This window comes from Propithecus coquereli, unplaced genomic scaffold (genome assembly GCF_000956105.1).
Source record: "Propithecus coquereli isolate 6110/MARCELLA unplaced genomic scaffold, Pcoq_1.0 Scaffold672, whole genome shotgun sequence".
Lineage (NCBI taxonomy): Eukaryota > Metazoa > Chordata > Mammalia > Primates > Indriidae > Propithecus > Propithecus coquereli.
The window spans coordinates 439,251-464,106 of record NW_012152752.1 but is presented as its reverse complement, the minus strand read 5'-3'; the positions used below and the strand labels follow the sequence as shown (position 1 = coordinate 464,106).

Here is a 24,856-nt window from a genome sequence, read left to right as displayed (position 1 = left end):
ACAGGGAGGGGTTTTACTGTCAGATGTCTGCCTGGCTGCTCCCCTCGCGGGGATTTAGGCATGTCTTGGTGAAGGTGCACCTGTATAAACCCCAGGCCAGGTCACTCTCCTTTCGGAGGGTGAGTCACCGTTATGCCGTACGACGCTGCCACAGAACCGCAGGTACGGACCCAATCAAGCTCCGTAGCTTTTCAGCTGTGGAGCTGTAGCACTCACGCTCACACACACACAGGTTATTACGTTCCCTCCCTCCTTTGGGGAACCTTAAACCTTTCCTCAGGCGGTGATCAAGCTCCTTTTCCCTCCTGAGACGGGCCTGGCTACCTTTGGACAGAGTCCCGGGACTTTACCGCGGCCGACATCTGACGTCCTTTCCTGGTTGCCTGGTTGCCGATACTTCACCGCTCTCCAGGGAGGTCCTAGGCCCACGGTTGGCGGAGCCCCTCCGAGTGAAGAGGACAATATCCTTAAGTGGGATATGGTGTGCCTTGCTCTCTTTCAGTGGTAAGGGGCCGGCCAGCCCGTGTGTCCCGTCCTGAGCCGGTGGCCTTAAAGGGCCAGCGCACTCGGCTCTTCCCGGTCAGGGAACCAAATGTTACAGCAGAGTTGACCGGGAATAGACCGAGACACACACAGAAATTTGGCAAAACAGGTTTCTATACGCCGGCAGACTCAGAGGGGGATTTTTCCTCCCAAATTCTGAGCCCCGAATAAAGAACATAGCAGTCTTTTATGCATTTTGCTTAGAGAGGGAGTGGGGCACAGTTAATGGGTGAGGAAGTGGGGCACAGTTACAATGAGGTTATCTTTAGCGGGGGCAGGGTCTTGAGCCACTTTGGCCCCTGCAAGCAGTTTACAGAGGCAAGAGTGACAGCTGTTTGTCAGTGGAATTTTCCACTTTAAAGACAGTAAATACTTTCACCTTTGCCGGCCAGGCCACTCGGTCTCTGTCCTGACTCATCAGCTGCTGGGCCCCAAAGCAGCTGCTTGGGCAGGGGCGGGTTTGGCCTGCGCTCCGGCTCCGAGCGCCACTCCCTTCCTGCGCACCTACTGTGTGCCGGCCGGGGTGAGCGCCCCACCACGGGCGCTTTCAAGACGGAAGAGATGAAGAAACAGACCAGTAAAATCATAACAAATGGGCAAAGTGTGATAAACGAAGCAAACACGGGCAGAATGAAGAGTGGAGAGAGCCGGAGCGGAGCGGCTCACTGACAGTGATGGGGTGAAGTGCCGACCGAGGGGCAGAGGGGCCGGGAGCTCAGAAGCTGGCAGGGCCGGGGTGCGCAGGGCAGGGAGGGGGCAGCGACGGCGGATGGGACCACACAAGGCCCTGGGCAGGGCTGGCAGGGCTCGGGTGGGCCTCGTTCCAGGCTTGGCAGACATGCGGGCGCCTCTGGATTTCCTCTGAGCAGGCTGGGAGCAGGGGGCCTGCGGAGGGGCTCGCAAAGGGATCAGGCCCAGGGTGGGGTAGTGCTGGGGTGGGTGGGATTCAGGGAATGTGGCAAAGGAGGGAGGAGTTTCCGGTCTGAGCCGCTGAGGGTGGTGGCTTCTATACAAACAGATGAGGTTTGGGGGCATAGGACACAAGGGGTAGTCTGAGGGGAACTCACAGCAAACACGTAGTAAGTGTCAGGGCAGGGCCCACCCCAGCCTCTCTGCTGCCCCACAGAGGCTGGGAGAGGAGGGTTCCATGGAGGAAGGTGGCCTGGGTGGGGGCCCAGGTGAGGGGCAGCTGGAGCACCAGGCAGCCCCCCACCTCCTTCTGCCTCGGACATGCCCTAGAGTGGACAGTTCCCCTCGACTGGGACATGGGGTGAGGCGCCTTCGTGCACGTGGGAACCTGGGGTTCCAAGCCATGCGGAGCCCAGCAGACCAGCCCCCGCTGCACCCCACAGCCCACACATCCCCTCAGCCTAGTCCCCTCCGTGTGCTGGGCTCTTGCCCGCTGCCAGGCGGGTGGCCCTAGGTAGTGCCCCCACGGGGCAGGGAGGGGCAGCCAGCGGGCAGGGTGTGGCCTTGGGCCCCTCCTCCTAGGACTGCTGGACTTGGACAAAGGCATCTGTTTCGCCTGGCCATGCCCAGGTGTCCCTCTCTGTGGAGTAGATAATCACACCCACCTTGTGGGCGGCCGTGAGCACTGCCCGAGACTAGGTAAGCACTCGGGACAGCACGCAGCATGCGTGAGCATCAGCCACCCAGCAAAGGCGGCAAGTTAGCAAGGGTCTCCCGGGGGATGAGCTCGGCCTTGAAGGACTGGCAGGGTTCTGGGTACAAGACGGGAAGAATCGTGGGGATCCTGCTTGTGGAGGAAGGAGCAGGGGTAAGGTCAGCCAGGGCATGAGTGTGGGGCCACGTCACAGGAGCAGGCAGCTGCCTCTGGGTCACAGCCTGGAGCAGGTTTCTGAGCCGGGTTGGCCTGGAGCGAGGCCCTGGCTGGCCTTATGCCCTTGAGAGTGGTCCTTCCTTGGGGAAGGCAGTTCCCTGGTGCAGTCTTTGGATTTTGTTCTCAGAGTTTTGTCTCCACGGGCTAGTTCCCTGCCCTCCCAGCCGGGCCTACCCATCCATGCTTCAGGAAGTTGGGTTAGATGCTCAGCTGCTCCCAGCCACCGCGGAGGGAGGCCCAGAGGAGCCCACAGGTCAGCTGTGTCAGCGACCCCCCAGACCTTCCCTGTGCAGATAAGGGCCACCGGGGCCACAGAGGCCACCAAGCTGTGGCCAGGACACAGAAGACCCCGGGCCGTGCAGCTCTTGGCTTCTACCAGGCCCACAAGGAAGAGCGCCTAGGCTGCAGCAGGAGGGGTCAGACGGGACTAGGTGATGTTTGAATTCCCTACCTGGGGACTCCCTGGGAGACTGGATGCCACGCAGGGCCCAGTCCACAGGGAAGACAGCAGTTAAAGTCCCACACCACACCTTTGCCTGAGCTGGTCCTGCGCCTGGGAGACCCCTCATGGAAGGGGGGGAGGGGTGAGTCGTCCATCCCTGAGGAGCAGAGGACTATGGTACACTCTGGGATGGCCAGGTTTGGGAAGGTGAGGGGCAGAGCCTGGTAAGGCCCTGGGCACGGGTGAGCGGGCGTGGAGTGAGGGGTGAGTCTGCTGCAGCCAGCGCCTGGAGGCCGGGCACAGACGGGGCTCTGTCCCGGAGAGAGGCGGCCAGGGCCAGCGAGGGGTCTCGAGCAGCAGCTGAGGACGACAGGTGGTGGGGCTGGCCTTGCAGGCTTTCTAGACAGCTCCTACCCCCTCCTGGCCTTTCCTGGCTTGGTGACTCCAATTCCGATATCTACCAGGGGCCTGACTTTGGGGAAGTCCCTTCCCCTCCCAGGGCCTTGGTTTCTCCCAGTCTGATGGGGTGGGGACAAGAAGAGTCCTTCCTGCTCTGGTATTCAGCACCTCTGGGCTTCTCTGCTTGGGCTGGAGGCAAACACCATCTCTGTGAACCACCCCGTACAGATGGGCACACGCACACGCACACGGCACTCACACGCACACGCACACACTGCCGCAGCCGGGGCTTGAGTGAGGCGCAGTGCTTACCTGAGAGTACCCGGTCAGAGTTTCCAAACTGGCCGGTCTCTCCAAGAGAGGTGCAGGCCTTGGAGCCAGATCCCCGTGGCCTGGGCCCTGTATCCCTGGGGCTGGGACTGGGGCGGGGACAAGTGGGGTCCCTGGAGCCTGGCCCCAGGTAGAGCTGGTCTGCTCCAAATTGGGCCAGGCCCTGGGCGAGCTTGAAGGGGCCTGGGGCCTGCAACTCCTATACCTTGGACTGAGGTACCCCCCATACCAGCCAGAGGGCTCTGTGACCACAGCCAGGCCCCAGAGGCTGTGTTTCGGGTTGTGTCCCCTCTACTGAGCCAGCACAGAATGAATGGCAGGTTTGGGGCTTGGGGTGGAGCCTGTTACCCAGACCCAGGTCCTGCAGGGTAGGGTCTGACCCTCCCTCTCTCTGGCCCAGGTGGAGGTGGGATTCTGGGCTGTAAGGCCCCTTCCAGATTGAGCTTGGCTCTCCCCAAATGAGGGCTGCTGCCTCACACGTGGCCCCAGGTTCTGGGATGGCAGAGGCTGTGTCCAGTCCAGCCCTGGGCCCAGCCTTGGCCTGAGACATGGGCCTCTGAGCCACCCCTGGCTTCGGTTCCAACCCCACGGTGGGGGGTAAGAAAGACTGCCCCGCTGCCCCCCGGCCAGCCCTGGCACGCGCAGTTCCTGAGGCCCACCAGTCTCCACGGACACCCCCATGAACTCCTCTTGGACGACCCTTGTCAAGGTGCCTTTATATCCCTGGGCAGGGCCAGATTCAGTAACAACGCTGCTCTCGGGTGGGCGATGGCCAGTCTGCACTTTATTAGAACAGTAACATCCCCTGTACATCTGGCTTGTTCCTCCTCCCCCACAGCAGCCCCCCGTGGTGCAGGCAGACCGGGTGTGGGCCTCCCCTCCTCCTCCACAGGGCACCACAGCCCAGAGGCCGTTGCCTGAGGTCACACGGCAAGTGAATGGCTTGCTGGACCGCTGGGTCTAACAGTGACCTGGGACGTCCGCACAAGACTGTCTCCCTCCCCAGCTGGACCTGTATGCCGGGGCTCTCTTTGTGCACATCTGCCTGGGCTGGAACTTCTACCTCTCCACCATCCTCACGCTCGTCATCACAGCCCTGTACACCATCGCAGGTATGCTGCCCCTGCCCCATGGGGCAGCCAGGGACAGGTGCAGGAGGCAGAGGGCCACCTCCTACAGGACCAGGGGAGCAGCCTGCAAAGTGGCCGGTTGGAGTCAGCAGGGATTTGGAGCCTGGCTGAGGCTCAGCTCACCCGCCTATAAAGGACAGGGGCAGTGCATGTGGAACAGCCACCTCGGAGGAGCTCTGGAAGTTCCTTCCTGTGTCTGTGCTCCCTGGGGCCAGGTCCCCCTCCAGCAAGCTTGTTTCCACCCGCAGGGGGCCTGGCCGCTGTGATCTACACGGACGCCCTGCAGACTCTCATCATGGTGGTGGGGGCCGTCATCCTGGCGGTCAGAGGTGAGGGCTGAGGACTGTGGGCTGCAGCTGCAGCGGGGCTGTCCCAGCAGCAAGCCCTCTGGGGACTGTTGCTGTCCACCCCCGCTGCCCAGCTGTCACCAGCTCCAGGCCGGCTCTGGGTCTGGCGAGGAGCTGACTTGGGAACACTGGGCTGGGCCAGTGAGGTGGGGCCACAGGCAGGTGTGCAGACACACAATTAGGAGGCCACAGGACTGCCTGGGCATCTCCTCCAATTGTTTCACATCATGTACAAAATCCCAAGAAGTAATGCCACCTCCTGCTAGACAACGGTGTTCAGCGGAGGGGAGAGAAGAGAGCTTAGACAGATTGGCAATATTAGTCTGGAACAAATAGGAAGCTCGTGGGGCTGCCCCGGAAGGTAGTGAGCTCCCTGTCTCTGGAAGTATGCAAGCAGAGCCAGGAGAACCCCACGGAGAGTGAACGAAGACCTTGAAATACTCCTCCAGACTCAGATTGGGAACCTGTGTAGTGTTTGTTTGCTCTGAGATGCACAAGGATCCTTGGTATAACACAGCCCCTGGCCTGGGGCGGGGTGGGAGAGGCAGGCAGCAGTCTTCTCCTTCCCCTTCCACATCCTCCAGGACAGCTGGGGACGGGGAATGGGGCCTGGGGTGGAGACAGGGGTTTTCCCACCTCCAAGCTTCCCCTTCTCAGAACAGGGGCCCCGTGTCCCTGAGCCCACTGCATGAGAGGGACCCAGGCAACCAGGCCCAGTCTGGACAGGAAGGGAGAGACCACAGACACGGCAAAAGCCACGAACGGGCCAGGGCTTGGCCACACAGAGCCCTGACCCCGAGGTAGATGGGAACAGTGAGGGGCAAACGTGGCCGGGACTTAAGAGGACAGAACCCCCGGCCTGATTCCTCCCCTGCCCCTGCCCGGCCCTGTGGCTCCGGGGGCGGGGTGCAACCACTCTTAACTCTGTCTTTGGGCGCCCCGGTCAGGTACTCTAACACTTCGGATGCCTCAGGAAGGTACTTAAACCCAAGAAAAAACACTTTTGCTGGCCCGAGGCCAGCAAGCATCCAGAGGCTGGCAGCGACCCTGCCCGGCTAACCAGACACTGGGGTGCCCACGTGCAAAACGCTCACTTAGTAGTGTTACTTTAAATACAAATAAAATAGTCATTCAGATTCACCTTTTTTTTTTAAACCCTCTACCCTTCACACCTTTCCAAACACTGGGAAAGACGAGGTGGCAAAGACTCGAGTTTGACGTCTCAGGAAGTTACTTGCGAGATGAGAGCAGTGGGAGCCCAGGGAGTCAGGTCCCCCAACCACCAAACTGTCCTTGTCCCACCCCGATCCCGCCAGCTTTCGACCAGATCGGTGGCTACGGACAGCTGGAGGCAGCCTACGCCCGGGCCGTCCCCTCCAGGACCATCGCCAACACCACCTGCCACCTGCCAAGGACAGACGCCATGCACATGTTCCGAGACCCCCACACAGGCGACCTGCCGTGGACTGGGATGACCTTCGGCCTGACCATCATGGCCACCTGGTACTGGTGCACTGACCAGGTGAGTGCCGACGTCACCTGCCCACCTCCCTTTCCTACCATCCCAGGCGGGGTGTGGAGGGCGCAGGCGGCCGTCTGCTTTCCTGCATCGTGAGTCTGGGCTGGGCAGAGGCCTGGGGGGGCATGGCTCCAGGCGGGGACAGGCTGCTAGGGGTCCTTGCGGTCCTGGGGGGCCTGAGCCTTCCGTTTGGAATCGGATGAGGCCCACTGACCACCACCCGTCTTGGCCTTCAGGCGCTTCGACTCAGACAGTCTGGAGTACGGGATTCCAAAGGGACTCGGATGCTCCTTAGTGGCTCGGCCACCGGCCAGGGGGTTGGCATTTCGGGCCAGCCTCGGGCTTGCAGGGTCTGGCAGCACACGGGGTGTCGGGTCCCCCTTGGCCTGCCAGTGGTGAGGGCCTGCCACAGCCCGGCCTGCTTTCCTGGCAGAGCTCTGGGTCCCGTCAGCAGCAGGGCGGTACCGAGGGGCTCCCGGGAAGCCATCTTTACTCCTGGTCCCCGAGACGGGGACCCTACAATGGTGGAACTGCTGGCCCTGGGAGAGAGAGAAAGCAGAGTGAGACCCCGAGGCTGGGGGCAGGGAAGGCTGGCTCCACCTCTTGCACAGGACTGTCCCCAGGCATGCTAGAGCCGAGCAGACCTGGGTTCACCTCCTGGCTCTGCCGTTCACCAGCTGGTTTAACCATTCTGTCCTCAGTTTCCTCGTCTGTCACATGGGAGTAATCCTGCGGTTTGTGGCTGTGATGAGGCGAGTTCCTGCTGCTCTTCTCACACCCCCATCCCTGCCCCAGCGGCCTCTACCTGTACCGGGGCAGGGTATGGGTGGAAAAAGCCTGCCTGGGGTTGTCGGAGGCAGTGCCGGGATTTCTGCTGAGTACAGGGGTGACTCAGGTCCTGTCCCCGTCATGAGCCCTCCCAGGTGACCTCAAACAAGCCACTTGCCCTCTCTGGGCAGGAGCAGACAGTGCCCTGAAGGCCGTGGGCGTCCGGGAGCACGCGGGAGGGAAGGCCTGTGCAGCAGCAGGGCCTCGGTGGGCCCGACTGTCCGCGCCTCCGGACCCACCCTGGGGCCCCGCCAGGCGCTGAGGCAGCCAGGCCAGCAGGCCCTGGCCAGCCGCTGTGGGATGGGCGATGACAGGGCTCACACGAGCCTGTCACACATGGCCTTGCCTGTGAGTAGGCCCAGCCAGCCCGTCACAGGCCAGAAACCGAGGCCCAGAAACAGAGCCGGATCCAAACCCAGAATGGAGTGACTCGTCCGGGTTCCAGCCGGCTCTTCCTCTCCCCAGCAGCTGGGGCTCTGTCAGCATCGGACCGAAGATACTCCCTGGGTTCCAAGTGACCCGGGCTGCCTGTGCCTCAGTTTCCCCATCTGTAACATGCAGCCCTCAAGCAAGCCCCTCCCACTCTGGCACCCTCTACTCTGGAGAATCCACATCGGCTGCAGGAATGAATGCGCCCTCGGCAGGCGTCTGCCCGGCTCCCGTGGGAGGGCCGAGTGGACGAGGGGCTGGCTGAATGGTTAGCCATGGAGGCAGGATGGGCACTGGATGCCCCTGCGACTGTGCCCTCGCCACCTCCCGTCTCCTCCCCGCACAGTGCCGGCCTGGCCTGGCACGGGCATCTCTGGGTGGGATGCCGTTCAGGAGATTTTTTCCATGAAGGCCAAATGAGTCAGCACATGTCCTGGCCTGGGGTCAGGGCTGGATGGGCCCAGTGCACAGATGAGGAGCCCAAGACCCAGGGAGGGTCACACAGGGAGGCGGATGAGGGCGCTGCTGACCCCAGGTGGTCCAGAGTAGCAGCCGGCATCAGGCCCACGGCCAGGCGACCGCCCTTCTGCCCTGTCCTCCTCCCCTCCAGCTGGGTCTGCCCGGAGGCTGCAGGGCCTCGGTTCAGAGCCCCCAGCTACACTGGCATTGGTCTTGCTCAAGGCTCCCCAGTCTGCGTGGCCCTCGCTGGGACCTGGGGACTTTTCAGGGCTCCTGGGGTCTGACTCCACTCAGCTCCGAGGTCGGGGCAGCCGTCAAAGGCGCCTGCAGGCTGGCCAGAGGGCAGCAGCAGCTCTGCTTGCCTCAGCTGAGACACGAGAGCTTTTCGTTTTCTTTTTTAGACTTTTCACTGTCTTCTGGCTCATCCACGATAAGCAGGAGGCTCTTTTGTAATCAGGAACAAACAAGGCCACTAACAAATAAAGAGACAGAGGGCCCTGTGGGCAGAGCCCTGGCCTGGGCTCCCATCTGAGCTCTGACACTGCCCCTCCCTGGGCCTCAGTGTCCCCGTCTGCATGGAAGGCCATCTGGGGTCCTGCCAGCTCCTGTCACCTGCTGATGCTGCAGCTCGAGACGGGCGTCTTCTTTGTTAGCAGCAGCAGCAGCCTCAGTTGTAACAGTGACCACAGCTTTCATGGTCGGCCACGGCTGACTCTGGTGGCCACACCCTAAAAATTCACCGAGGAAGGGAACTCACATCTGCCGAAGGCCCTTGACGAGCCGGGCACAAGCTCGGCCATCTGCACCAGTGGCCTCACTTAGTCCTTGCAGCAGCCCTGTGGGTCGGTGGTATAACCCGTTTGCAGAGGAGCCAGCGGTTCAGGAGGAGAAATGACCCGGCTCGTGGAGCGGGTGTGGGCCTGGCCAGGACTGAGAGGCACTAGGGGAACAGTGGCCCGCTGACATCGAGGGGAGGGCCCCAGCCTGCTGCCTGACACTCGAGGTGGGGGGACCCTGCCCTGCTGGGTAGGGGGCTGCAGGCCTCAGGGCTCATGGAAACTCTGACCCTCAGCTTCTCTGCCCTGCCAGGAGCACAGAATGGAGCAGGGACACCAACATCCCCGTCCGTGGCAGAACATGATGTGCAGGTGGCAGGGAAATGCTTCTCTCCCATGAGAACTGAGGCCAGGCTCCTGCAATCACAGGACAGTTGAGGGGAAGGGTCTAGACAGAATCTCTCATTGTCCAGATGGGGAAACTGAGGCCCAACTGGGGCAGGACTTGTCCCTAGTCACAGCAAGCTGGCAGAGAAGCAGGAAGGACATCCGCTTGCCTTGCCCTCCCAAGGCTGCAGCCCATGGACACTCTTTGCCTCTGTAATTAAAGTTTCAGCGACAGCCACGCCTTGGGGTAAATGCTCGGAGCTACCGTTATGCTAGCATGCTTGGAAAAGAAGCTAAAATCACTGGCAATTCCTACTTCTGAGTCACAGGTGGTGATTTAAACTGTGGAACAGCAAAAGAAAGATACTATATTTCAGAGTTATGGTCATACAACTCTGTGAATGTATAAAGAACACAGGAGTGTACACTGTAAGTGGGTGCCGTGTGGCCTGTGAATTATATCTCAACAAACCTGTTTATAGGCTTACACTTTTTTTTAAAGCAGAATCACAGTATCAGACCTGGGAGGGATCTCAGACATCATCACTCCAAATCACCGCTCCCTCCTCCCATTTTGCAGATCTGGAAACTGAGGCCCAGTTAGGGTTTGTCTAAGTCCCAGAGGAGCTGGTCCCTTTGGGCAGGGTCCAGCCTCCCCTCACTGCCCAAGTGCAGCTTCCCCAGATCCCAGCTCTGAAAGCCCCTATCTCTGCCAGCCGCACAAACACAGTGTGCCTGTGCCCGATCCTGGCACCACGAACGTGCCGGCCACTCTCATGAGGGTCCAGGAGACAAGGGTGGGGGTGTCGTGGCCCTGATACCGTCCCACCCAGGGTCTCCTCCAGCCCTGACGGCTGCCGGGGCAGGATCCACACTTCCCTACAGACAGGCGGGGACTGAGTCCCTGGGAAGGAGCGTACCTTGGCCCTCGCTGCTCGGCCAGCCGGGGACAGCACCCCTGGTTGGATGCCATCAGGTCCGGGGCCCTGAGTGTGGCTGCCTCGGGCAGGTCGGGGGCCAATGGGACGGTGCGTCTCGCACCACCCCCGCTGGCCCGCGGGAGACTAATCCTGACACGGGCAACCCCTAGGGCTGGAACTCACCCGTCTCTCACCCACCACCAGGTCATCGTGCAACGGTCACTGTCCGCCCGGGACCTGAACCACGCCAGGGCGGGCTCCATCCTCGCCAGCTACCTCAAGATGCTCCCCATGGGCCTGATCATCATGCCAGGCATGATCAGCCGGGTGCTGTTCCCAGGTAGGGCGGGCACTGGGTGCTGAGCCCAGGCTACAGGGCGCCCAGGGTCCGGGGTCCTTGTCCTGCAAAGGTCACCAGGAGGAGAGGCAAGGCATCCATGCAAGCTGTTTCCCACCCTGGTGGGGGGAGAGGGGAGAGTGGTCCCAGAGGTACAATCAAAGGGGTGGACATGGAGAGGGCTTGGCACAAGGTCTGGACCAGTTACGCTTATTGCTCTGTGACCTCAAAGCTGTAAAGGATCATCTCTGTGCCCCGCCGTTTCGTCATCTGTAAACTAGGGACTGTACCAGGCCCCTGGCAAGTGGCATCAAGATCCTATGACAGGTGTTTGAGACCTCTGGGTAGGGAAATGCGCATTTCCTTAGGTCGCCTCCTGGGGACTCTGGGACCAAGGGCCTTCAGTGTCAGCGATGGTCTGCCACGTGGCCCTAGGTGGGCCCCACCCTGCCTGTTCATCAGTTTCCCCATCTGCAAAAGAAAGCCGTTGGTGCCAGGGATGTGGCAGCCCAGATGGCAGCTCCAGGCTCTCAGGCAGCGTGTAGGGAGGGACACGCAGGGCCCCAGTGCGGGGCCCGACCCACCTGTGGCTCCTTGTCCGAGGGGCGCTGGGCCTGCATCCTCCTTGGCACATCCACCTCTTCTCTCCCCCGACCCTGGGCCCACGGGGAGCCTTCCAGGGGCCCGCCAAAGGTCCCTCGGGTGATGTGGGGGGCACTCAGCTGTCGGCGGGGCGGCTGGGCCGGGCCATTGGCCACCTGCTCTGAGTGGCGCCTCTGGAGAGGGGCTGAGCGCTCCCTCACCTCGAAGTACTCGTCTGACACGGAGGAGGCCGCCGAGGGCCGCCGGGGGCCACGGCCACGGCTTGAGCTGCCTGAGAGGCTGTCCTGGTCACTGAGGGTCACATAGTCATCGTCGTCTTCCTCCTCCTCCTGGTCCAGCCCATTCGGGATCCCTGCCCCTGGGCCGTCGGGGTCATCCTCAGTCACCGACAGCTGCCGCTGGAGCGGTGCGTGGCCTGGGCCCACCAGCCGGGGCAGACTGTGGCCGGTCCCGTTCTGGGGCGCCTCCTCCTCTGGGGTTTCCAGGGCCCAGCCAACACTGCCGTCGTCATGGGCTAGCAGGTCTGCCACAGGGACCGTCCGGGGCTTGGGCACGGGGGGCAGTGGCTCAGGGTCCCCGTGGGGGAGGCCGTTCTGGGCTGGGGCGCCGTCCTGGAGGGCACTGGGACCTGGGGGAGGGCGGAGCTCAGGGGGGGTGCCGCCGTCCTGGCTCTGCTTCCACAGCTGGTGCTGGGCACTGGCCTGGGACGTGTCTCGGATCTTGATGCGGTTCATCTGACTGGGCTGGGGGTTCCAGATGTTGGGGTCGATGATGTTGATGTAGCCCAGGATGTCACTGCCTGGCTCGGGGTCAGGCTCTACCCACGTGGGCAGGTACTCAAACATGTTGGCCCTCTCCAGGTGGAGCAGCCCTGGGTGGATGGATGGCAGCGGCTCGGGGAGGTCTCCCGGCCCCTCGGCCAGCACCGGGCCCCGAAGCCCTGGGGGCCTCTTGGCCTCCTGCTTGTCAGAGGAGGTCTTGGCGATCTCGTCGGCACTCTTGGCCTTGACCAGAGCGTACTTGGGGTTGACAAGCTTCTTGGCCACGGTACCCGCGGGCACCAGGGGCACCACGGAGGGCAGTACGATGGGCTCCGGCTCGGGCTCCTTCTCCATGGGGATGTCTTTAAGGCTGACGCTGTGTGACATGAGGTACAGCTCCTGGAACTGCCGGTCGAACATCTCCACCACCTGGCCGGACAGCACGGAGATCACGTTGCGGTCCGTCCTCGCGGCCGACCACGTGAAGCTGCAACACAGAGGGAGGGTGGCACTGGTCAGGCACGCAGGACCTGCCTCCTGCCCCAGGCCCAGCCCCCAGCCCCGGCCCCCTCCCCGCAGCTGGCGTGTCTCAGGCATTGGCTGCAGGGCCCCGGGACCGAGAAGTGAGCAGGGCAGAGGGCAGGGCCCAGCCGTGGGGGCAGATCAGGGTCTGCGACCTCAGGTGAGGCGCTCGCACAGCGCTCGGTGCTGCGCTCCTCTCAGACTGTTATGGTGGTCACCAGGGCAGCGTGAGATCGCCCAGTGCAGCCCTGGACACCGGAGGTCATGTAGCACATGGTGACTTGTGCCGCATCAGTGTCTCTGCTGTTACCGACCCCCCAGTGTCTGCGGGCAGCCCTCACCCCGCTGGCCCATGTGCAGGTGCCCACAGCCGAGGACAGCCCTCAGAGTGATCGCCTTGGGGCCTTGGGAAGGCACAGCCTGGCTGGCCCACACCCCACCTCCAGGCTGGTGACACCTCCAGGATGGAACAACAGTGTCTTCGGACAAACGCCCTCCTCTGCCTGGCTCCAGAGACACGCACGCACACCTCAGCAGTTTTGGGCCCAATGAACCGGAATAACGAGGGTGTCATAGTCGGGATTAAGGGCAGAAACCGGCTGGGAACCAGAGGCAACTTTGCCCTAAACCCCCAGAAAGCCAGGGAGTCACCTGTAGGAGCCACACACGGCCCGGTCTCCATCCACGAACATGAACTTCTGGGCCAGGGCACCCTTGAACTTGGTCGCCGACCGCGTGAAGAACTCGGTTCCCCCGGTGCTCCGCACTCTGAGATTCTGTGTTGGGGGGGCAAGAGACGGAATTACACGACCACGGCACTGACTGCACTGCCCGGGGCTCAGGGGGGTCTGGGGGCGCAGGTGGGAAGAGGCTGTAAGGCCTGGAGGAAGGGGGTGGCGTGGGCCTGGGGTAAGGAGGGACACGGAGCCGGAGAGCAGCAGGGCCTGGTGACAAGGGGTGTGGGGCACGGCGGTCTGTGCTTTGGCCCCAGAGGTGTCTGAGGAACAGCACGGGGCAGGAGGAGACTTGCCTGGCCACACCAGGCTGGAAACGCGGCTGGGGGTGGTGGAGGCTGTGGCAAGGTCCTGAGTGGGACGGTGACGTGCACACGTTTTATAACAGAAATGTCCCATGGATGGCTGGGGGCTGTGCAGCCGGGGAACGGGGTGGGGAAGGGAGGCAGGAAGGGTGCCTGCCCTGAGGAACCCGGGTCTCACACTCTGACAAGGGCGTGGCCTTCCAGGACCAGCGACCGCCTGGCCTGTCCCACATTCGTCTCGACACCCAGCTCGTTGTCCCCTCTGGGATCTGCTCTCTATAGCAGGGCTCATGGCAAACTCTCCTCCTTCCCCGTGGCCAGGACCCTGCCTGGCACCCAGGACAGGTTCAGTAAATGGTCAGGTTTGAGTCTTCGCCAAGCTTGCACTGTCTGGCCTGGGAGCAAGCCAGGAAGGCTCTCGGGAGACCACGGCAATGGGGACCAAAGACCAGAGAGAGGACAGGGCTTCCAGGCGCGAGCAGCACAGCGGGCCACCGAGTACCTCGGCTCCGAGGCCAGGTCACTGCTGCGGAAGGGACCTCTCCCGCAGTGTGGAGGCTCTGCCCTTGTAGGCTGGGGGTGCCCCCCCCGCCCCCGCTCTCGGGACGGGCACGCAGGAGAGGCCAGTGCTGGGCACGGCAGACCCCAGGAAGGGCAAGGCAAGCCCGGCCGCAACCCAGCTGCTGAGGGACGGCGGAGGGCATCCAAAGTAGAACCTCAGGTGGGAAGGAGACCTGGGGCTCATCCGGTCCAACTGTCACCAGCACAGTGTGAGAAGCGCAGGCTCCTGGGCGCCCCCAGAGTCTGACTCAAGACGCCTGTAGTCAGCAAGGATTTTCAGTTTTAATATAAGCCCAGGGATTCTGACACCTGCTCAGGGCAGGAACCCGCTCAGTGGTATCCTGACTGGTCTACTTGCATGCCTCCTGTGACAGGAGTCTCACTCCCTCTGGAGAGGCTCTGTGCTAGCTTTGAGCTCTCAGCAGTGACATGTTCTTTGTTAGACTGAGCTGTGACTTACCCGTGTGTCCCCTCACCCACTCACTGGCCCCAGCTTGTAACGGCTCACTCGTTCATCGAGCCCTGCCGAGGCCCCCAGCTGTCACACAGGGATGACTGTGACAAGGATCCCACCTTGGAGGTGAGGGGGAGGTGGACAAGGAAACAGAAACAATTGGGAATGCCCTGGACCACAGAGGGGCAGCCCTAGGCGCAAGGGCTGGCAGGGGAGGCTCCCGGGAAAGGATGGCGTGGGTTGATGTGGGAGGAGGGTGAGCATTCCGGGCGAGGGACATGCAGGCCCGGCACAGGAGAGCACCTGGAGGAGGGGTAGGCGACGGAGCTGCAGAGCGGGCTGGGCGGGCTGCTGCTGAAAGGACCTGCACCTGCTGAATGGCCTGGGCTTGGCCCCGGGGGCGTAGGGAGCCCCAGGAGGATTTAGAGCAGAGTGATGGGCGGGGGCTGGACCTGCATCTCAGGAGCAGAGCTTCCCACATCCAGCGGGAGGACGCGCGAAACCGAAGGGGTAGGCTGCTATGGGCGAGGGGGGCCTCCCGCCATCCTCCAGCCCCCGCCCCTCCGTCCTTTCTATCTCAGAGCCCTGTGGCTGGGGCGCCCCAGGCCAGCACCCATGGAGGCTGGTGGGCTTGGCCCTGGGTGAGTCCCCACGTGATGCCCACCCGTGGGGTGAATGACTGTCTTGTCGTAGGCGCCAGCCTTTGCTCCCAGGGCCGCTCTGCGCAGGCGGCCTGTCCCACAGCCAGCTCAGCGGGAAGCTGGCCATGGCCCAGGGCAATTAGTGCTCGTGACTTTGTACCCAACACGGAGCACGCTTAGGACAAGAAGTCTGAGGAAGATCTTGGGGGGGGTGTGAGCCGTCCCTGTCACCCGAGTCCGACCACAGCCAGGCTCCTTGGCCTCTGCGGGCTCCTGGCCTGGCCGCAGGCCCCTCCTCAGCCTGGGAGACCAGCCAGAGCCTCTACACTCCTCTCCCCAGTGTCTGTCCCCACCCACCCCAAGCCTTGTCCTGGTGAAGGGCTCAGAAAGTCACCACTTCCACCTCAGGGTGACTCAGCCTCCTGTGAGCGGCAGGCCTCGCTGTGCTGCTGACTTGCTGTGTAACCCTAAGCAAGTCTCTGCATCTTTCTGGGCCTTAGTTTCCCTGTCTGCACCCTGGGGAACTCTTAGGCCCATCCCCCACTAGGGCTCGGCAGCAGGTGGGGGTTTGTGGCAGGGCCCACCCGCTGCCTCCTGGCCTGCTCCCCAGCTTGTTCCCGGGCAGGCCCCACCCCACAGGGCCTGGCCGGATGAGGTAACGTCTCAGGAGCCTGGGCTCGTGTGAGCAGAGGTGGAGGATCCCACAAAGCCGTATTGTCTCTGAGCTCCTGGGGCACCCCCAGCACAGGATGGGCAGATGGAGTGGAGGGACACCCGGGCTGGCCCAAGTGGGGTGCCCTGGGCAAGGCCTTGGAGCCTCTATGCCCCAGTTTCCTCATATGTAAGAGAGGACGTCAGGGGCAAGCCAGGGCAGGGAGGGTGTCTGGGCGGCGCCCCATCTGCTCTCAGTGTGTGTGGGCAAGGCGGTGGGCACCAGGGCTAGGGCAAGCTGCTGTGCCCTGCCCCGAAACCCCAGGCCTCCTGTGCCCAAGGACACGTTACTCGACCCTGTACCGAGCCCACTGGCATCCAGGCCTGGGCCAGTGCCGGGCAGAGGGGACTGAGGCCAGGTCCCCCTGGAGCAGGGTGAGTCCAGGCATTCTTGAGCTCCAGTCAAACATGGCTCCAGCCCTGGTGCCAAATGAATGCCAACTAGGCCTTTCCATGCCTCAGTTTTCCCATCTGTGAAATGGGCCTGCTCACCCTTGTGCCACAGGGCTGCTGTGAGGATTGATGAAGCCCCAGTGCGGGGGGACCCACCCAGGCAGGTGTCTGGCTCTCGGTGGGCACCCCATGAACCCCAGCTGGCACAGCGGGCTATGGAGGACCAAGGCAGAGGACCAGAAAACATCAGGGCCGGTGTGGACCCTCAGGGAGGCCAGGATTGTTGGCCCTACTCAGTGGATGGCCAGGTGGACTCAGAGAGGGAAGTGACTTGCCCATGCTCCCCCAGTGGGCCAGGCCCAGCCCAGACCCAAGGACAGGGCTCCAGCGGCACCACGGTGGCTCTTTCACAGCCTGCTCTCCGCAGACGCCTGCCGGCATCTCCTGGGCTGGAGGAGCAGTAGGGAGGCCCAAAGATGCACTCCAACCAAGCCCAAGCCGAACAGAGAACACAGGGGACAGAGGCAGATGGGGGAGGCCGGAGCCTGAGTCCCTGCCGTGCTGGGCCCTAGCCGGCCTCTGCTCTCCTCTAAAGGGCTCGTTTCATTCTGTGAACATAGGGAGGGGCAGTCAGCACTCTCCCTGGCTCCCTCGGGCTGTCTTTTGTGGGAGCTTTTTGTGAACTACCTTTGGCCTAAGGGATGTGACGGGGAGGGGGAGTGGGGTCTGGCAGCAGGGATAGGGCAGGGCTGAGCCAGCCTGGCTCCAGGGCCCTTCGTTGTCTGAGGGGACAGGGCTGCTCAGCCGGGGCATGACATATTGTGGTACCTGCCCCGTGCACTGTAGAATGTTTAACAACATCCTTGGCCTCTACATGCCAGGAGTACCCCCGAGTCGTGACAATTAAAAATGTCTCTGGACATTGTCAAATGTCCCTCGGCAGGGCGAACCGCCCTGGTTGAGAGGCCCTCCCTATAGCCCAGATCAGAGAAGGCAGGACCCGGGCAGGCCCAGGGAGTGGGGAGCCCTGGGCACCGAAGGGCTGGGCCAGGCCTGTCCAGTGTGAGACCGAGCTGCTGATGGTCCTTACATCTTTGCCACATGCCTTCCCACGGCCATCCCGGCTGACATTTCTTTGTTCATCAGAGATAGGTCCGGCTTCGCCCAGGGGCTGCTGGTTTTTCCTGTTTGGCTGCACAAACTGACTAGCTTTTCAGATAGGCCAGGCATCCACAGCTCCTGTTTGGTCCTAAGCTGCGAGCCCCGAGGCCCGGCCTGGCTCTCATTGGCTCAGGCACATCCATCCACAGCAAGTATCACCCCTGAATGCAGCCAAGTCATGCAGCCTGCATGTGACCCTGGGGGCTGGGAGTGGAAGGCTAGGCCCTCTTCCCAGGTCTGCTCCCCATCTGTAATTTGGGGTGATCCTTCCCAGACTCCTGCCTGAAGGGCCATCTGGGGCCGGCTGAGCCAGCAGGTGCTCGGGGGTGGCTGGGAGCTTCGCAGCTGGGGAGATGCTGGTGCACGTCGCCCCCACCTCACCCGGGGACTGGGAGTGGGCTTGGCCCAAGCAACATGCTGCCGTCTCCTGAACGTGTTGGTGTGGGCTCCACGCTCAGCGGGAAGCAGCCAAGGGAGGGTCGACCCCAGCCAGACCCCCGTGCGGAGGGAAAAGGAAGCTGCTTGGCACACGGAGCAGAGCTGGGTCTCGCAGGAGGGGCTGTGCCCATCCCCAACCAAAGTCAGGACGGGAGGGGAGCCCTCCTCCACGTGGGCTTACTTGTCACAGCAGCCCTGCCAAATCAACAACAATATTCCCATTTTTCATGCAAGACAACAGAGGCCCAGAAAGATTCAGTGATTCTGCCCAAGCTCCCCGTGCAGGTGGCAGAGCTGGGGCACAGGCTTGGCTCGTGGTGTCGCCCCTGAACTGGCACCCAACACTTCTGTGGTCACAAGGATGACCCTGCCAGGCACAACCTGCACCCTGGGCCCAAAGGATTCGAGGCAGGTCGGTGCAGAGCTGAGGAGGGGTGGCAGGTGGCCAAGGGCGGGCCCAGGGATCAGTGGCGAAGGAAGTGCTTCTGAGACAGGTCTGGGCCCAGCCAGCCCACGGGCAGGGAGGTTGGCTAGGCAGGTAGGCCCTCAACAAGGTGACACTAGGCCAGGGCTGGGCCCACAGGAACCTCTGGCCACCCACCCAGGGCTGCCAGGGCTGCAGAGGGGGCAGGTTCAGAGCTGAGAATGAGGAAGCCAGGTCACACTTTCCCATGAATGTGTCTGGCTCCCGGGTATGTCACCCTGCAGACCCTGCCACCTTTCTCGGAGAGGGAGACGGCCAGGTGAGGCAGGCTGGGCCCGGGACCTGCAGTGAGAGCTGCCCTCCTCCTGCCCCACGTGGTCATGGGCCAGCAGAGGGGCTGGGGTGGAGAGAGGAAGGCCTCACACCCAACCCCTGCCGCAGCCCGGGGTCTGGGGTTTCTAATCCATTGCTATTGCCAGCAGCCGCACAACCACCCTCCGCGTGCAGAGCGCCTTTATAACCACTGTCTCCTTCAATTCCATCCTCAGACAACCCCATGAGGCATCATTATGGGCATGTGGCGCTGGAGCCCAAGAGAGGCGAGCCCCATGGGCCACTGGGCAGTACCAGGGCATCCTGCGCCAGCAGGGGTGGCCTCAGCCCAGGGACCTCTCGCACCAGGGGTCTGTACCCTCCTCATCAGATACAATTTCTCACTACTGGCTTTTAGGTTCAGCCCCTAACTTGGGGGGAATGGCTTTAGGCAAGTCATGGCCTCCCTGCAACCTCAGTTTTCCCATCTGTCCTATGGGCGCCTCATCTGGATGGTCTCAAGGCCTTTTCCAGCCCAGGCACTCCAGGCCCCCAAGAAGCCATGGGGAAGGAGCCTGTAGCCCACCCCCATCCCGCCCAACCCGCCTCCTCCTTCCCGGCAGCTCAGAAAACTCCAAGTGAAGGACAGCCAGGGCCCTCTGCTGACAAGGAGCCAGGGCACTGGGCAGGATGCAGCAGCCAGCGCCAGGTCAGGGCCCCGCCCCGCACCAGCAGGCCTACTCCCCACTCCCCATCTTCACGCTGGGGAGGAGCGTGAAGCACCGGCTGGGCGTGCGGCAGGGGCACAGTGGCGCACCGGGTTTCTTTGCAGGCAGGGCGAGGACTGGACAGACAGCCCCGAGGGTTCTGATCTGCTGCCCACAGGCCAGGGCTTCTGCGGTCATGTTTCAAAAGTGGCCTTTTCCACACTGTGCCTCTCTCGGGCATGAGCTGTCAGCCACCAGAGTCGACTCCTGGCGCTAATTACACGTCAGGTAGTGAGGTGGGAGGGTGTGGGGCTTGGGGTCAACCTACCAGGGAGACCACATAAAAATGTCCCAGGAGCTACAGACTCATCTTGGAGTGCTCGAGCCCACTTGAAAGGACTCAGCCGGGGGGCGGGGGGGGGGTTGACAAATGCCAACAAACTACAGGCGCAGAGCTCAGCCCTTGTTACCAGCCCGGTGTCACCCCTTCTGCGATCTTTGTTGGGATCACAGGCCCGAAGCCCGTGGAATTCTGGCCTGTCAGACATCGGTGCGGGCCCCCACCCCTCTCAGTTTTAACTAGCAGTGGCAGCTGGGTATGTGGCTCCATTTCCTCCTCTGCAAAATGGGAACTACTGCCCTATCTCACTGCATTGCGACGAGGCTTAAATAAGTGAACCCAGGTACTGTGCTGAGGACAGGCGTGGCAAATGTGCCAGAAGTACTAGGTGCCATTGTCCACGCTGCGCCGCGCTCGGGGAAATGTCTGCACATAGCAGGTGCCAAGTGATGGCTGGTGGAAGGAGGGTCCCCTTGCCCCCAAGCAAGGCACCAAGTGCCACAGCATCTAGGCATATGAGCGCAGCCACCCTGGCTCACCCGCCCCTCTACTGGACCACTGAGATACTGGGCAGAGAGCGGGGTGACATGCACAAGGACCCCCAGCAAAGCAGCGCTGAGAAACCCAGCCCACCCTGCCCCGTCGGCAGGTTCTCCTTCCACTCTGCTCCGCGGTGTCCCCCCACCCTGAAGGTCCCTTCCACTCTGCTCTTGCACCTCAAATGCATCTCAGCTCTGCAGCCATCAAGGAAGCCTTCCCTGACCTCAGCCTGCGGGGGCTTCCTCTGTCCGGGCCAGATGCTAAAACAGCAGGTGGACATTCTAAGGAGATAGATTTTGGCTTAACCCAAGAAAGGACTTCCTAGGAGTTGGAGCTGTTGAGATGGGCCGTGTGCTCCCTGAGGAGGTATGGAGCACCCTGACACCAGAGGTATGCAAGCATACAGGTAACCAGTGTGGCAGGGGCTGCTTTGAAATGCCCCGTGATATAGCACCTGGTGTGAGCTCCAGCAGCTGGTCAGCAGACACTTAATCAATGTTCATCTTATCTCTGTGCTTTGGAGGCAGTGAGAGTCCTGTCCCTCGGGGCTTCCAAGCAGGAGGCTCTAGGATTATTGAACTTTGTGTGCCTGGCCCAGGGCTCCATCCAGAGTAGGCAGGTACTCAAAGTGTTCATTGATTGACTGAATGACCCCTGCCCTCCGGCTACCCAGACAAGCAGGAAGCCTACTCACCTTGAGGTGCCCCAGGTGCATGCGGGCCCGCTCACACATGTGCAGGAAGTACTTGACATTACTCTCGTCCACAATGATGTACACGGCTACCTTTCTCTTGAAGCCAGCGTCAAGCAGGTCCTTGAAGATGTCCACATCAGTGAACATGTCCATGACCACAGCTATCACCTGGGAGCAGGAAGAGAGACCGGGACCCCCATCAGATAGCGCAGCCATGAGGACAGGGTGCCCCAACAGGACACACAGCCCTCCCATGCTCTCACCCTCTGGGGGATGCCCACCCTAACCCCACTGCTGGCAGCTTCAGGGCCGGGTCCTGGAAGTGAGAGCTGTGGGCCTCTCTGGCCCTGAAGTTCTAGCTGCCGCCCCAGCTCAGGCTCAGCCTGGGGGTCCTGTGTTGGGGCCTTCCCAAGCCGGGGCCAGCTACACACTGCCCTCCTGGCAACACCTGGGGATGCTGAGATGAACCAGATGTGCTCACAACCAGGGCAGAGGGCAGCAGCCAGCGTGGCCGCTCACTGGGGCCTCCCCTGCATCCCTGGGCTGCGGTGGACTTCGCCAGCCTCCTCGTTGCCACCACTCCTGTTCGGTCTGGACAGAGCACAAACCCACACGTGCGTTCTTACTGTCACCTGCCCACATCTGTCCTTACAGCAAGTGGCGTCCTACCGGACCTGGCTCAGGGTGGTGCCCCAGAGGTCAGAGTACAGCTCCCCAGCCCCAGCATAGCTCAGCCCAGCCGTCGGGGCAGGCCCCGGGAGTGAAGGCACAGGTGGAGCAGGCACAGGGACAGGACAGGGCAATGGGTGGTTGTTCCTGTGCCTTGATCTCTTTCACCTTGTCCCCTCCCTGTCCACTGGCAGCAAAGGAGAGGAGTCACCCTGCCTGGTCACAGCTGCCGACTCTGCTGATGCAGACACAAGCCCAGCTGTCTGGGCTGCCCCGCCCCCCACTCTTGGCCTCCGCCCCCACTCTGTCCCGGGTCCGAGAAGTACCTGGAGAAGCCAGGGACGTGCACTAAGCCACACAGAGAGCTGGGGGCAGAGTTAGGCCAGAACCCACCCAGGCTGGCCAGCGAGCAGAGCTCAGCCCCCACCCCCGCCACAAGGGATCCGTAGACACAGGGTGACGGAGGCAGCCTGGAGCCTGCTGGGGACGTGTCTGCGCACCCCACAGTGAGCTCACCGGGCTGGCCCCTGCGGGCTCATCAGGCCCTTGTTGAGAGCTGCTGCTTGTCTGGCACCAAAGCCCAAACCATGGCGCAGGGGAGGGCTCCATACCTACCCTGCCCCGGACTCACTGCGTGACCCTGAGCGAAACACCTGTCTCCTCTGGGCCCAGGCTTCTCCCCAGCACAACAGGCTCCATCTCTTGGAAGAACCGAGCTCGCCCGGACACAGCAGCACCTGGGAAGGGCCCTACCCCAGAGGAGGGGCTCAGGGACACCCATTTGCTGCTTTTTGCCACAATCAGCCTCGCACGTTGAAGCGTACAGGTCTTCTCAGCCCAACTCCTCCAACCTCTTGCAAGCACCATGGTGGTGAGAGCCCAGCGTGTAGCTGGGTAAACTGAGGCCCAATGAAGTTGTAAGGCTGGCTGGGGGCCACAAAGCAAGTTGGGGCAGGGCCTGGACCCATCCCCAGGCCAGGCCAGGGTCAGTCTCCAGCCCCTTCCCTTGGACGTTTAATCTCGCAGGGGCTGGCAGACGCTGTCCACCCAGAGTGGAGGTGTGGGTCTCCAAAGGGCTGTCTGGGGCAGACCAAGTGGGTACAGTCGCTGCAGGGTAAGCCAATGGGAGGCAGGTGCACCAGGTGAGGAAGCACTTTCTGCCCCCCTGGGGCTGCCCAAGGTCAGGCAGGGAGGGGTCTTGAGAGGGAGTGAGCTCCCTGATCCAGGAAATGTTTAAGCAAGGCCAGAGACTGCTTGGGGAGGGCATGGGTGAGAGGGCAGAGGAGACACAGTATGGGCTGGGTGAGCTCACAATGACCTTGGATTTCACCACCAGTCGAGGGTGACGAGACCCTGGGGTGGGGGTGGGGGTGGCAGGGACCTCCTTGCCTGGAATCCCACAGCCCCAAAGCCACTCCAGCCCTGGGATTCCCTCAGATAAGCCACTCCTGGGCATGCAAACAGCCTCCCATGCCATGCTAGACAGGGGCCTAATCAAGGTGCAGCACTCACACTCCTCCCGGAGGGTTCCAGGCCATGGCAGACAGAAACGGGCCCAGCAGGATGCGCACCATGTGCGCCGTTCCCCACATTGCCCTTGGCCAGGCAGGGTATCCAGGGACTGTCTGCTGCTGGGTGGTATTCACTGGGGCCTGCCCCCAGGGGCGATCCCCCATGGGATCCTGTGGCTGAGTGCTGGCTCTCCCCAGGCACTGGGCTCGGTGCCTGGGGGTTGTCAAAGGAGGGCTCATAACAGATGCCAGCTGATGCTGGGGACCGGCGGGTGCAGGGCGCTCCCCAGGCAACACCCACAGCTTGGCCGGTCCACAGAGCCACAGAGGTTTCTTGGACGCCTTTGTGTTCTGTCATGCCCTTCCCCATTTTATGGATGGGAAGCTGGGACCAGAGCCAATGACTGAGGTTAGAACCCAGGGCCCCGCACCTCGCCCAGAGCACCTTCTGTTCAAGAGATAGGAGCCAGTCCCAGCCCTCGAGCTGCTTGATGGTTTATAGCAAGCCTTGGCAACCGTTACCTTGTTTGGTCCTCCAAACACACCGTGAGGAAGTGGTTCTTTTTCCCATTTTACAGATGAGGAAACTGAGGCACAGAGGCATTCACTACCATGTCTAATTACCTGCTTGGGTGGCCCAGCTCACTTGTGACACTGTGAACTCATCCAGAGCAGAGCCCCTGCCCAGGCCCAGCACAGGGCCTGGCCTGAGGCAGGTCTCAAGGAGCTCTTACCAACTGAGAACACTAGATTAGATGGCTTGGTCCAGGAAAGACTGCAGGGATCAGGGCACCTGGGACAAGCCACAGCCCCTCCTGGGCCCTTGGTTTTCCCATCTGCCAAATGGGGATATGGGCCTGGCTCACCCTATGGTTCTATCCAGTTCGAACACTGCAGAGCTAGCCCCGTAGAGGAAAGTGCCAGCCACCTCCCGCAGCCCTGAGCCCACACACACCCCCTGGACGTCTTGGGCAGAGCCAAAGCCATGGAGAAGATGAGTGGGGAGGCTGGGCTCGAGAGCACCTCTGCCCCGCAGTGCGTCAGGGGACGCACCAGGCATGAGGCAGGAGGCCTGGGTCCCAGTGCTACAAGGCAAGGAATTGGCTGTGTCTGTGTGAGCGCTGGGCCGAGGGAGCGGGTGTGGCAGATGGGCACGGGTGTGTCCCACACCCCATGCCCCATAGTCAGGGGCCAATGGGCAGCACCCAGCCTCACCCACCCGGAACCTGCACAGGCCACACAGCTCAGCTCCCGGGGCAAGGAGGGAGCCCGGTGGTCCCTGCCCATCTTATGGATAGGACAGGCCTCTGCTGGGCGGCCAGGGCCTCGAGGGTGCAGCCACAGAACCCAGGAGGGCTGAAGTCCTGTGACAACCACCCAGCTCCCACCCCCAAGATGGCAGAGTGGGGTTGTGGGAAGATGGCCCCGCCTGGGGGGCAGCGAGGGCAGGGGGCAGAGGCAGGCTGCGCTGCAGTGGAGGGGCCACAGGCAGGACGTGGAGTGGGTCCTGGGCTTGAGTGTGCCCCAGCCCAGCCCAGCCCGGGCCTCTGCCTGCACCTGTACCCAAATGCCTCTCACACGTCTCCCCAGGGGGTACGGTATGTGCAAGTCCCCCAAATACGTGCCCTTGCCTCATGAGTGGCCCGCCACACCTCCTCTCCCTTGCCACGCACTTCCCAGGCGAGTGGA

At 62.3% G+C, this 24,856-nt stretch overlaps 2 protein-coding genes across 4 annotated transcripts in view; one reads left to right on the top strand and one right to left on the bottom strand.

Annotated features, from left to right (window-relative positions):
* SLC5A10 (solute carrier family 5 (sodium/sugar cotransporter), member 10) overlaps positions 1-24,856 on the top strand; it is a 66,636-nt gene that overhangs the window by 14,890 nt on the left and 26,890 nt on the right. For 2 of the 3 annotated variants that reach the window (XM_012660668.1, XM_012660666.1), the window contains exons 6-9: positions 4,561-4,666; positions 4,933-5,013; positions 6,348-6,553; positions 10,554-10,689. In XM_012660668.1, coding sequence (XP_012516122.1) covers positions 4,561-4,666; positions 4,933-5,013; positions 6,348-6,553; positions 10,554-10,689 — 529 coding nt within the window. The remainder of the gene's footprint in view (positions 1-4,560; positions 4,667-4,932; positions 5,014-6,347; positions 6,554-10,553; positions 10,690-24,856) is intronic. The other variant, XM_012660667.1, reaches the window with a different exon arrangement.
* Positions 6,254-24,856, bottom strand: part of FAM83G (family with sequence similarity 83, member G) — a 29,763-nt gene continuing 11,160 nt past the window's right edge. Inside the window, exons 2-5 of the mRNA XM_012660665.1 lie at positions 20,988-21,155; positions 13,224-13,348; positions 11,271-12,537; positions 6,254-7,089 (exon numbers count right to left, since the gene is read on the bottom strand). Coding sequence (XP_012516119.1) covers positions 6,700-7,089; positions 11,271-12,537; positions 13,224-13,348; positions 20,988-21,155 — 1,950 coding nt within the window. The 3' untranslated portion in view covers positions 6,254-6,699. The remainder of the gene's footprint in view (positions 7,090-11,270; positions 12,538-13,223; positions 13,349-20,987; positions 21,156-24,856) is intronic.